General features: G+C 41.7%; 1 protein-coding gene across 1 annotated transcript; it reads right to left on the minus strand.

Annotated features, from left to right (window-relative positions):
- Window positions 1-1,071: 1,071 nt before the first annotated feature.
- On the minus strand, window positions 1,072-10,684 carry BIRC7 (baculoviral IAP repeat containing 7). Its single transcript, XM_042884769.1, has 8 exons — window positions 10,575-10,684; window positions 7,723-8,248; window positions 4,948-5,047; window positions 4,635-4,713; window positions 4,509-4,554; window positions 3,453-3,671; window positions 2,242-2,307; window positions 1,072-1,772 (listed from the first exon to the last, which is right to left on the minus strand). The coding sequence occupies exons 2-8, from the start codon at window positions 8,237-8,239 to the stop codon at window positions 1,570-1,572; spliced, it is 1,230 nt and encodes a 409-aa protein (XP_042740703.1). The 5' UTR covers window positions 8,240-8,248; window positions 10,575-10,684; the 3' UTR covers window positions 1,072-1,569.
- Window positions 10,685-12,183: the final 1,499 nt, after the last annotated feature.

A 12,183-nucleotide genomic window follows, 5' to 3' on the forward strand; every position in this document is an offset into this window, starting at 1 on the left:
GAGCTGATGTTTAAAAGGAAATAGCACTACTCCAACACTGAGCTACTTTTCACTCCCCCCTTCACAGATTAGCACATCCACTTTAAATGCAGGCAGCTTTTGCTGTTATTTATAGTGGCAAAATAAAGGCAATGATAGCTTGAACCCTGCCACAACACTTAGTTTAGCATGGTGATACAACTCTTCCCTACAAGAGCTGCTAGATACCAAAGATCCACCAACCCTCAGAGTTTGAGAGTTTAACCTGCTTAGCTGGTGGTTTCATCTTTGCCATGAGCTGCATTAGAATTACCTTCTCCTGAAAAGAAAGATGAAGAATACTTCTCTCTCACATGGCCTAGGGATGAGACTTCAGTCCTGTTTGGCATCCAGAGTTAGAGCCTGTGCTCCAGTCTCCATAGATGCTATTTAAGAGACAGGTACTAAAGTTCTCCATCAATTTCAGATGAAGAATTATTCTCACTTGCACAACTTCACATATCTGGTCCTTATCCTCCCTTGCCTTGCAGCCAGGAATCTGGAGATCCCACACTGTCTTCTGTATTTCAAAGGAAATTAATGACGGTAAGAATCTGCTTCTCCCACTTACAAGTTTCCATCCTTCACAACCATATCTATGTCTGGTTCCCCTCTAATATTCCAGGATCCCACCCCCAGCAGTAGGACATTATACTGGAATCAGATACTCAGACCTTCATAAGACAAGCCTTTTATTCAGTTAAACAGAACAGAAAAATTTAAAAACATCTTCCCTGCAGTTAGCATGCTTACAAGTCTGTTACTACATGATAGAATATTATATTTAAAAACTGGTTTAGCCAGCAAACAGAAGCCCTAAAAAAAAGTTTCCTTTGAAAAAAATTCTCCTAGCAAAAGACTAGACCTTAACAGCCAGTGAAGAGGCCTCACAAGAAAGTTTCAGATCCAGTGACCGAGAGCTCCAGAGAGTCTCTCAACATCTGCCTAGAAGGATAATGAGCTGAGAGCAAAGAGGTTGGAGAAACAGAGCAGGGTTAAGTAGATTTGAGTACTGTTAAAAAATAGTTTCTCCAACTGTTGAAAATTCAACAGAAAAAAAAACCATAATTCAACCTCAGAAGAGCTAGATTCTCCTTTCTATTTCCCCCTCTCAATACATTCCTACTGAGTATCCTAGCTACTACTGAATGCATTTGGTATAAAAAGGCTCTAACTTTACCCACACTTCTGAAGGAATCCATCAGCCCTAGCAGGATATTCTCTAAACTACTAAATGAAGAGAACCAGACAGACAGCTGAAAACAGCCCTTGATTTCAGTGCAGAAAAGGGATTTGTTTGAGAACAAGTATTTGGAGGATTACCTTCAGCAAAAACCTCATTTTGAAGGAAAAAAACTGGCGTAGTTTTTCTGGAGCAGTCCTACAGCAAGATCAGAGCTAATCACCAGCTCCTACTGGAAGCACTGCAAGAAAGGAGTTTGCAGGATAGCTTGGCCTAAAACAAGACTGCTCCAGTAACAAATTGTTTCTTTCTCTGCTGGCATAGGAGTGTATTTTAGACACTTATTTTTCCTTTTTGCACACTGTGGTTCAGGACATGAAAGTCCTCACACTTCCTCGGATGACTGCTCTGCAGATAGGACACAGTCTCAAGTTGAGGGCACATTCTCCACAAGCTACCAGATGGCCACAGGGAACAAATACAACAGACACATCCCTGTCCATGCACACTTTGCACATCCTTTCTTCTTGCAAGCGTCGGAGCTGTTCCTCTGTGCTCAATGGAGACTCCTCTTCACAAAAGAAAAAAGAAAACCCATAGTGTTAATGCTGTGACAGCTCTAGAGAGCAGATCATTTTGTTAAAAAGTCAGAGCAACTGCTCCTTTTTTCCAGAATGACAGCAGAAGTACTTTTCTCAAGCAGACTTCACTTAAGCATTATTAGCTACAGCTGTTATGAACTCCAGCTTATCTACTTAAGACTTAATACACCTGCACATTGCACACTGAGCAGGGTGTATCAGTATCACTGTACTTCAGTATATATCCCTGATTAAAGAAAACCCAAACTGTTTTAAGATAAGTCTGCATCACAAAGGAGCTCTAAATCCTGAGTAAGGTCTCTACATCCTGCCACAGTCCAGGCTACTGCACGCTCCTTTCCAAGACTAAGGAGAAATACAACCATCACGATACTGTTACTACAAAAGCTGTCCTCATTATGCCTGCACGTAATTCCCCCACCAGTCACCCCAGTGCACCTTTTTGCTGCACAGGTTGCATTTCTCCTCTTGAACTTGATGTTTCAGCCTCTCTCTGAACCGCATCTGTTTAACCAGGAAAGAAGGCATTAAACATATTCCTTCCCACCCTCTTCAGACAATGCTGCTTAAAGAGCTGAAATATCCTTATTTCAGTCAAGCAGTCTTTACAGAATTGTCAACCTTACACACTCAGCCTGGTCAAGCTGATGTTCCCTGGTGCTTATGTCAGTATGTCCTCATAAGGAGGTTAACACGTGCCTATGCCTATCATCTTCTCAAAGCTTCCCCTCCACCCTCCCCTCAGAGGGTGGTGAGGCACTGGAACAGGTTGCTGAAGGAGGCTGTGGATGCCCCATCCCTGGAGGGGCTCAAGGCCAGGCTGGATGTGGTTCTGGGCAGCCTGGTCTGTGGTTGGTAACCCTGCACATAGCAGGGGGTTGAAATGAAATGAGCATTGTGGTCCTTTTCAACCCAGACCATTCTGTGATGATTCCACAGTTCCATCAGATAAGAGTCATCAGCTGCTTGTTCCTGTTCCTTTGCTACTGTTTCATCGCTCTCAGTCTTGTGGAAGTCATTTCATTTTTGTCTGGACAAATGTAGCAGACCAATATGGAGACAGTAGCTTTAAAAAGCAGACTTGCTACTAAAGAAAGGCTAGCAGGAAACATCTTCAAATAAACTTCACTTATCAGACTCCATACAGCAGACACCACAAAATAGACATAGATAAACCAAGTAGAATATGTATTACCCAAGCCAAAGTGCAGCTATTTCTAATGAAGTCATTGATGCAATCTTAAATAGACCTTAAACGTACCTGTCCAAAAAGCCTTGCTTCGGGCAACTGCCTTAGTCAGCTGCACCCAAGGATGGCAATTTGTGCATAAGCCCCACATAATGCACACCTGCTACTGCAGTTAAGGGCTGCAGAAAACATCAAAGATGTCTGCACCACAGCCTACTGGAGACATTTCCTGTATCTGTATCAGTTACTCCAGTAATAACAGACTCTTCAGGTTTCTTTAAAAGTACCTCACTCTTCAGCCTCTCAAAGGAAGGCAGCCTTTGGTATGTACCTACTCTTAATTCCAGTCTAGGAAGAGAGAAAGCAGACCCACAAGACATTCATAACAGTGCTCAAGATAAAGTGAGTAAGAGGTTGAACATCCACCAAGAATGTGGGTGGGCAAATCAGTCAGGCATACCTCTGTTTTCCTCTGCACTGCTGCTCTCTTCCCATTCTGGCCGAAGCAGATCAGAAATCAGTTCAGACTCAGAAAGGTAGAAAGTCCCAGTCAGTATGTATTTATTCTCTACCAGGCTAGCAACCCAAGCAGGGTTAAAGCCCATCTCCAGGACATTCTGTGCTACAGAAAACTGATCCAGAGAAGGAAGAGTCTGCAACTTCCAGTTCCTTAAAAGATCTGTAAAGTAGTAAACAGACTCTTCACAAAAAACAGTATGCTACTCACTGAAACTATTACATATGAAGTGGCATTAGTTTCTAAAGATACAGGTTATCTATATAGATAAAGTAACATCAAGATAGACAGTTTCCACTTCCAATAACTCAAAAGAACCAAGACAAAAGCAATTTCATAAGAATCAGGAGAGTAACTTCAGGTGTTTCATTCTCCAGCATCAGTTTTTTTTTTTGCTCCAGTCCAACAGCCAAAATATCAGAACTGTTTTGGTGAAGATCAAGTAGAATCTCTCAATTTACACCTCTCCTGCCTCAGTCTAGCTGAAACATTCATCAGTAAAACTGAAATGCAAAACTCTGCTGGCAGTTCATTCAAAGGCTTAAAGATTTAAGCTCACCTATCAGACAGGATCTTCAAGAGAATGAGAAAAATCACTTTTCCACAGTTACAGGAGCCAAGGTTAACCTACTTAAGTTTCCAGTAGCAGATGAGGATAGATCCCCAAGGCTAATGCTTTCAATAACAGCAGGGACCTTCTAGCTGTTCTCTGGCCTGCTTAAAATGCTGTAGTCTAAAAGATTCAGACAAACATCACAGAACTGACAAGTAGAAGTAAGATGGGACAAACAAGTCGTTACCCAGACTAGCTAAATACAATTGGTCTTAAACAGGCTAGGAGGCCTTACAAGAACAAGTACTTCTTCTGCTAGAGACCATTTCCCAAGAATAAAGGAGAATTGCTTCTAAAATATCAGAACATTAAGCACCAACTCTGAACATACAAGCAAGAGTGGGGTAGAAGAAAAAGATACAACACTTAAACAGAACAGCACTAACCTTGGTAAGCAGAGGACCCTCGTCCCGTCTGATCCCTGGAATCTCTCTGAAAATGCCACAAGAAAAACGTGCTCAGAACATCCCAACAAACTCTCATTCACTACACACAAAATATTTATGACTCACTGGAGGTGGAGTGCTGGCAAAGGACTCTTGAACACTGCTGACAAATTCTCTCCCCATTGATCGCAACAAAAATTCACACCTACAAGCAGAAAGATTTCAATGTATTTGTGCAGAACCTCTTAAGAGTGGGTAAGAAGGTAGTAGGGTTAAGCTTAGAATCAAGCAGTGCCATCAGTTTATGAGCCATTACCAGCACACCTGTGACTCTCAGCTGGTAGTACTTCTGCCTTACAAAACAGAAGAGTAACTGAGTGGAACGCACATGTGTCTCTTGGTCTTGCTACAAGGGACACTTGTAAGCCAAGATATTTACCTTGGATACCATTTGGCATGTTCCCTCCAAGGGTCATCTCCGAATGCCCAGTTCCTCATACCTCCATCACAGTAAAAACACCTCACCACATCACCTTGGCCTGTAAAAGACATTACAAGACAGTTTACCATCTGATACAACCTATGCTCTCCTAGCTCTAATCAGAACCTGGGGAGACTGAGCACAAATCACAGGCTACAGAACAGAGGAGCACATGACAGCTTATCAGCATCACACAAGTTGTTTAGGGGCACAAAGACAACAGAACTCCCACAGCTGCAGCCAGCTGATTCCAGAACTGGGTCACAAGGTAACAAGTAGTATGCATGGGAGCACCACAGTTCACTTGTACACCAAACATCCAGCTCCCTCTTGCCAGGATTTAGAGTACAGCTGTAATTGTACCTATGAACATTTCCTTACCATGATCTGCCATAAATCAATAGCTGGTGTAGTCAGCATACATCGCTTCTGGTTTATAAGGCATAAAAATTTGACACAGGACATTCCCAAGCTATCCCACCCTGCTACTGTGCTTCAACTCACCATCCAAGAGGTGGAATTAAAGCCAAGCACAGTTAAGAACTGTCTACGAGTGCCCTATCTGAAGGTTGATGAAAATGCCAGTAAGTGTGGGTTACAGACATGATCTTCCAAACACACTTGTGTTAAGAGAACTGTTTGAGTGCTCATTTCCAGAATTCTCCAGCTCAAGTAACTGCAGGAGAGTGCCAGAACAGACTTCCTAATGATCCCTAAAGTGAGCCTCTCTGCTGAGCTCTTACTCAGCTGCTCTACAAGTGACCCAGTCCAACAGAAATGGGATTTCAGCTCCAGACACTGCTTTATAGTTTGTTCTGTGCTCCTGGCCAAGCTGCTCTTTTTTTATGCTTCACAGCTTAAAAGACAAAAGCAGTAGATCAGATGTACTGCCTATATTGCTCTTCTGTTACATGCTGCTTCACCTCCACTGCTGCACCATGAGCAGATAGGTGCAGATTCTTAGTATTTAACTGGATTTACAGCAAGGTTACAGTTTCAGTGAAAGCCTCACAGAAGTTGACTTAAACAGAAGTTGACTTAAGAAGCCAGCCACTTTCTCCAGCTGGACAGAAAGATCAGATCAGTTAGGCTTTCCAGTGTGCATGTTGCTGTGCCACATCTCAAATTCACCACAGGTAAGACTGCCCTTCCATCTTCACCAAGTAGTTAGAGAAAGGCAATTCAGTTTTACTTCAGCAGTGAGGGCATGAGACATTTGGGATATACGGTCCCTCCCCCCCCCACACAAGAAGTTGTTTCAGTAATAGACATGGAAGTGTCTATAAAGCCTAATCTGCAAATATGAAACCAATAGGTTCCTTTACCATATGGAAGAAAGGATGTTTCTAACAGAAGTATCACTATATTAGACAGCAAGGATTCCCCACCCCCACGCACAGTATTGAATTGCAGTCAATCATGAAGGTACTGTAAAGATTTTTTCCAACTTCTCAATCCAGGAAACAGTACTGACTCAGACATGCTTCCTAGCCAGCATAGCCCTCTCTAGGAGAAACAGCTGAGGATGTATACTTACATGCATACAAGAAATATTGCATATTTTACTCAAAAGTATTTTTTTTTTTAGTTTGGTAATACAAGTCCTTATGGCAACAAACCACAGTGACAGCCTAATTTGCCACCTTACAAGTCTTATTCAAGTTTGTATTTTTTTATTTTTGAGAAGGCTGGAGTGCAAGACAGAGCTTATGAAGCACAGCATATCAAGAAGTGCCTTGGGTTCTTCTAAAAGCACAGGTAACAAATAGGTTTGCTGAATCTTTAAGCACACACTCTCATTCTGGTAAAAACTGGTTTAAAACTTACTGCCTTTCCATTCCTGCTAGTAAGAAAAGACTTAGTGGACTCATCAGCATCCAAACCAGATACCAGCACAGAAGTGAGTTCTGCCCAAGTGGTAAGACAGAACGGAACACACAGAAGGATGTGGTTTATAACTGTACCAGATGCACTTGCAAGTATTTGCACAAGCAAGAACATGAATACACAGTGATATCTTCAAAAGTTGACTTGAATAAGAGCTAAGAAAATGCAGTAATTAAAGTAGTGCTTGAGCTAGGAAAAAAGCTGCAAATTCAGTAAGCTTTCTTTGATGCCTAGGTAGCTACAAGCTGGTATAAGAATATCAGCTGGTTTACACTCGTACCATCAGAACAGAGCCAGAAGAGACTCACCACCAAAGTGTTAAAAATATTTCAGCATGAAGTCACAAGCAGTACCTACAACAGCAACACCAACCACCATTTTAAGTTACTATGGGATACTGAATCTGAACCAAGATAGTAGTAGAAAGTACCCTTGCAACACATTTGCCTTTATGAAGGCACAGTGTAAGAGCAAAACAAATACATTCTGCTTTACAAGGGATCACATTTACTCCAGAGCCTTCAAACACATTTTTGTGACACATTTTTCTCTGTTGACCTACAGTGTCAATGTAACATTCACACTACACCATTAAATACTGTTCACAGAACCTCCAGTGACTTCATTATTTGCATTCCAGAGCAGTCCAGCTAAACAGTCCAGCTAAACTGAGCTTACCTCAGCTCCTCTCCCTTTCTAGCTCTTGCTAAGAAGTGACAATTCTTCCAACATTTGGCATGGTAAATCAAAACTCAACTGTGAATGCCCCATACAGGAATTTTATGAATGTAGTTTCACAGCATTACACAGACAAAGAAAAAAAGAGACTTTACCGGGTGTTCCTACCTGTGTAGAAGAATCCTGCTCTAGCCAGTTGCTCAGGATGCATCTCAGTATACTGTGGCCAGTTCTGAAATGTTGATAGTCTCATCTCCTCTGTTACCATTTCTGGGTATTCTGGTTGGTTGGGCAGGGCTGTCTCCTCACTGTCTATCCTCTGCAAGAGGCTGAGGAACTGCCCATCTACACTGTCAAACACTCCCTGAGTGGAAACCTGTCGGTCCCAAACAGCTTCATGAGAAATGAATTCACAGAAAGGGAAGAACTTCAGGTGTTCCAATATTGGGCAATCACCAGGCTCCCAGTCTTTCAGGATGCCACCACAGCTGAAGCACTGTACTTGATCTCCTGGACCCACAAAGAAAAAGCCAGCCTTGGCCAAATCCCAGGCAGACACTGGTGAGCTGCGTGGCCACTGTGAGAAAGTGCTCAGCCTCCTTGCTTCGTCCCTCATGCTGGAATTGAACAGCTGGCAGCAAGTAGTCCTGAGATGAGTCCCTTCTGCTGGTGCTGTGTCTGCCATGTCCTCGTCCTGAAAGAGGAATGAGAATCCAGAGCAGTCAGCTGGATTCCTGGTGTCAGGCTGAATTACCCTGTGTTATTTGTTCTACATCCCCACAGCTCATCCCCATGCATATTCTGGAATGCTCGTGGTCTTTACACAGCTGAGCTTGTTTCAGAACTGCAGCTCAGTCAGAGGTCTGGTGCTTCTGGACTTTGCTGCTCAAGTTTTGCTGAATCCTCACTAGTAAGTCTGAAAGGAAGACACTCGCACTTTCTGATCCCTTCAACCAATTCACAGGAGAGAGGCTTGCAGGAACAATAATAGAGGGGGAGGGCAAAACCTACACTGCCTCTTGCTGAGACAATCCAGCTTTCAGACTGTATTTAATCCCCAGTTATTTTGTTCAGACTATAACATCAAAAAAAGACTGCAGCCCACCCCAGAAAGACAGTAAAAACACAACAACCCTTTCAGAAGGGACCACATAAAGCCAAGAACAGCCACACTCAAACAGGCATCCTCTCAATATCCAATTAACAGCTAAGTGCTGCAGGATATCAGCAGCTGCAGGATATGAGCAGATTTCTCAGAGCCTTATTATGAGAATTAAACATTACATGTAGAAATGTCTCTATTATGGACTATCCTCCAGGAAGCAATCTAAAATAATTAAGCCCAGCTTCTAGAGGGAGGAGTCAGTCAAGGAAAGGTAAGACATTAAACTTCTTGCACAGAAGTAACACAGGCAGAATACGAAGCTATTGAATTCCAACTCCTCCAAGCCCCCATCCTTCCAGAGATAAGTCCTTCCCTGCACAATTAAGCTAAGACAACTCAGCTATTGCTTCTAATGCTGGCTACGTGGACAGCAAATACACCTCCAAAGGTCACACAGTTACACAGCCAAGAATTTAACCAATTTAACTAATACTTAAAGGAATCCCCTTGGAGTGAAATCACTGCAGATATGACTAAATGACAAATACAGTTTACTGTTATTTTTTGAATTAAGCATCCTGAAAATCCTTTCACTACCCAACCCAGTAGGTCAGCTCCTCCCAAGGAAAAGGAGACTTCTGGTTGTCATAAACAAGCATTTAAGCACACAGAGCCATTGCACTACACATGCAGATTAGAAACTAAATACACTTACACACCTAAAGAAATACATCATTTCAAAGCTGACATACAACCCAAGAGTTTAAATTGCAAGCTAACTACTGCAGCACACTGAGTACACTATAAAAAACATTTACACAAAGCACACCAGTATAGCAGCTTACTCTGCAGCAAGCATAGTCATATAAGACCTAAGAGGCACTTAGGCCACCAGCATCTCTAAAGGATTGTTCCTCTGAAATATGCACTGCAGGACATCGCAGGGAAAAAACTTACAGGGCATTTTAGTTGCCAGACCTGTAGGGAAACTTAATAAATCTGTTTATCATAGGTATTGCACAGTGAGATCTTAAAGGCCAAAAGGATGCTTGCTCAGCTTCACACTTCTCAACAGAAACAAGCAAGGAAAAGGAAGTTCATTAGAAATCAGTTTTTTTCCTATAACCATAATCATGGAAGACAATTTCAAGGAAAACAACTCTACATACTTGTTTTAGAAACTGTTTTTGTTTAAGATGTTGTAGCAGTTACTGAGAACTACACTGCTGATGTAAAGTAAAATCCATAGGAAGACAAACCAAGAAGCTGCATTAGCATCAACACACAGCAGAACTCACTGGCTGAGCAGTTTACAAGCAGAGTTTTTCAACCTGCACAGCAGGTTCTGGGTCTCAAAACACAGAGAAGTGACAGAGACTCAGTGTTAGCTGCAGATCCACAGCTGGAGAGCTGCTCTCATCACGGGCCCAGGCTAAATGAGAATTTTGATCTTCAGAAGACTAAAAGCATTGTTTTCCACATAGAAAATGACCAAGAATTATTATAGGCTATTTCCACTTTGTAAGAGCACGTTACAAGCACTGTAACAAGCCTCACAACAAAGCTACAGAAAGAAAAGGATGGAGTTACTACACTTTAACACTTCACAGGAGAAGTAAGTTGTTTGTTTTTTAAAGCACAACCAGGGAGGAAGAAAAGGTATTTCAGTATGGAAAACATGCCGTGGTTCAGAGACATTTGATTCTTTGCAAAGCACAGAGATAACTAATAACAACGGTCTCTCAACTGAAACTTGAAGTTACTATAACATGAGTAAGAGAGAATGCTCTCCTATTAAACACTGTTTATCTTTACTCCATAACCTACTTTTAAAGCAACACCACAGTTAATAGAAACCATACTCTCTAACAAAAGCAGTAGAAAAGTTATTAAACAACAAAAGAGCTTTGCTTACCTGAAGCAAACAACAAATCACAACCAGGAACAGCCTCTCTTAACCCCACAAGGCTCAAGCCTATACTCCTCTCAGCAACACGCACACCTTCCACAAAAGCAGCTAAAACTCTTACGAGATGTAAGTGACCCTACCTGCCACTGAGGCCATTTTAAACGCTTCATTTTCCCCTGATTGGTTGGTTTTGTTTTGAAATTCACTATTGGCTAAGTGGCCCGATTTGCATCTCTATAAGTGTGAGTCACCAGGGAAAGATAGGGAGTTAATTTCAAGTTTCTTGTGGAAGGTAATTGTTCGAGTCCCTCAGAAATACCTCAGTCTTGTAGTGAGGTTAAAACCCCAAGAAACAGAATGCGCCTCAGCACTTGTGAAGACATACAGATGAATCGCTATCCATACAGATAGCAACAACAGCGTTGTGCACGGCACTGGGCTCAGCTTAATGACTCCAAAGTGGGATGGATCTGTTACACACTTCAAGTACAAACACATTCAGCGTGCCCCCGATTTTGCAGATGTTAAATCCACTTTCTAATAAGAAGCAATTAAGTACTTGCTTGAAGGCTTGAAGACTCTGTACTTCAGTTTTCTTGTCCCTAAAATAAGGACCAGTATATTTCCTAGCTCACAAACATGGTCTAAGGATTTATAGTCTGATGCTGGTGTCTATTAAAACCCCTTTGGAATCTGGCATTGTAATGCAGTCTTGAAGTAGAAAAATATTCCTCCATGGCAAATGCCCAGACATCTTAATACAGCTTTCCAGAAGCTACAGGGAAACTGAGGGATTTTATTGTCTGCTGAATCAGGTTCAAATATTGCTTTTGCAACGAGGTATTAAGAGGGAGTTGCTTTCAAGCCAGAGCAGATGACACTATTCTATACCACAACAGGAAAGCACGTTTTTTTCTAAATTGATAACATTTTGTGCAACTATGAGCTTTTTCTTTAATTTCTATTGATACAAAAGCAGAGACAAACACAACCACATTCTAAAAGGAGGTTGTTTGGATGTAAGTTCTGACATCCATCAAATATTTCAGAGCACGTCACACAAGGGCGCGACAGCAGCTCCCTAGAAAGGTGACAGCCCTGAGCACCAGCAGTAATGCTCTGACCACAGTGGTGTTACTTTATCTTTTTCACCTTGCTCTCACACAAGCATGTTTTGCACCTTAAAATTTCCAAGAAAATGTACTGTGAAATGAACAGATAATATCAACAAGAATTCACTGAAGAATGCTTGATTGCTTTGCTTTTACTTTGGGAATTAACACCAATTCTTGTTACCATCACGTCTCTACAATTTGAAATCTTCCTATTCCTTTGCATTCCTGCAGTCATAATTCAGAATAAAGAATTTTAAGGTCAGTTTTGAAAGGTGCAATTACTTGGAAATGTGTTTATCTCCATGGCTTTTGTGGCTGAGAAGATGCACGCAGCTTATTCTGAAGAATGTCTTTGGGAAAGCATAATTTGCCCATTAGCAAGAGAATGGGCACAGGTGTCTTATGCTTGCAAAAAACGATAAATTGAGATTTTTGTTTTAAGAAAAAAGATCCACGTGCCCTTTTCTTACAGGCGAGCTTTTGCAAACATTTTAATTTAA

Source organism: Lagopus leucura, unplaced genomic scaffold (assembly GCF_019238085.1).
Source record: "Lagopus leucura isolate 7727_CA_CO unplaced genomic scaffold, USGS_WTPT01 Super-Scaffold_100045, whole genome shotgun sequence".
Classification (NCBI taxonomy): Eukaryota; Metazoa; Chordata; class Aves; order Galliformes; family Phasianidae; genus Lagopus; species Lagopus leucura.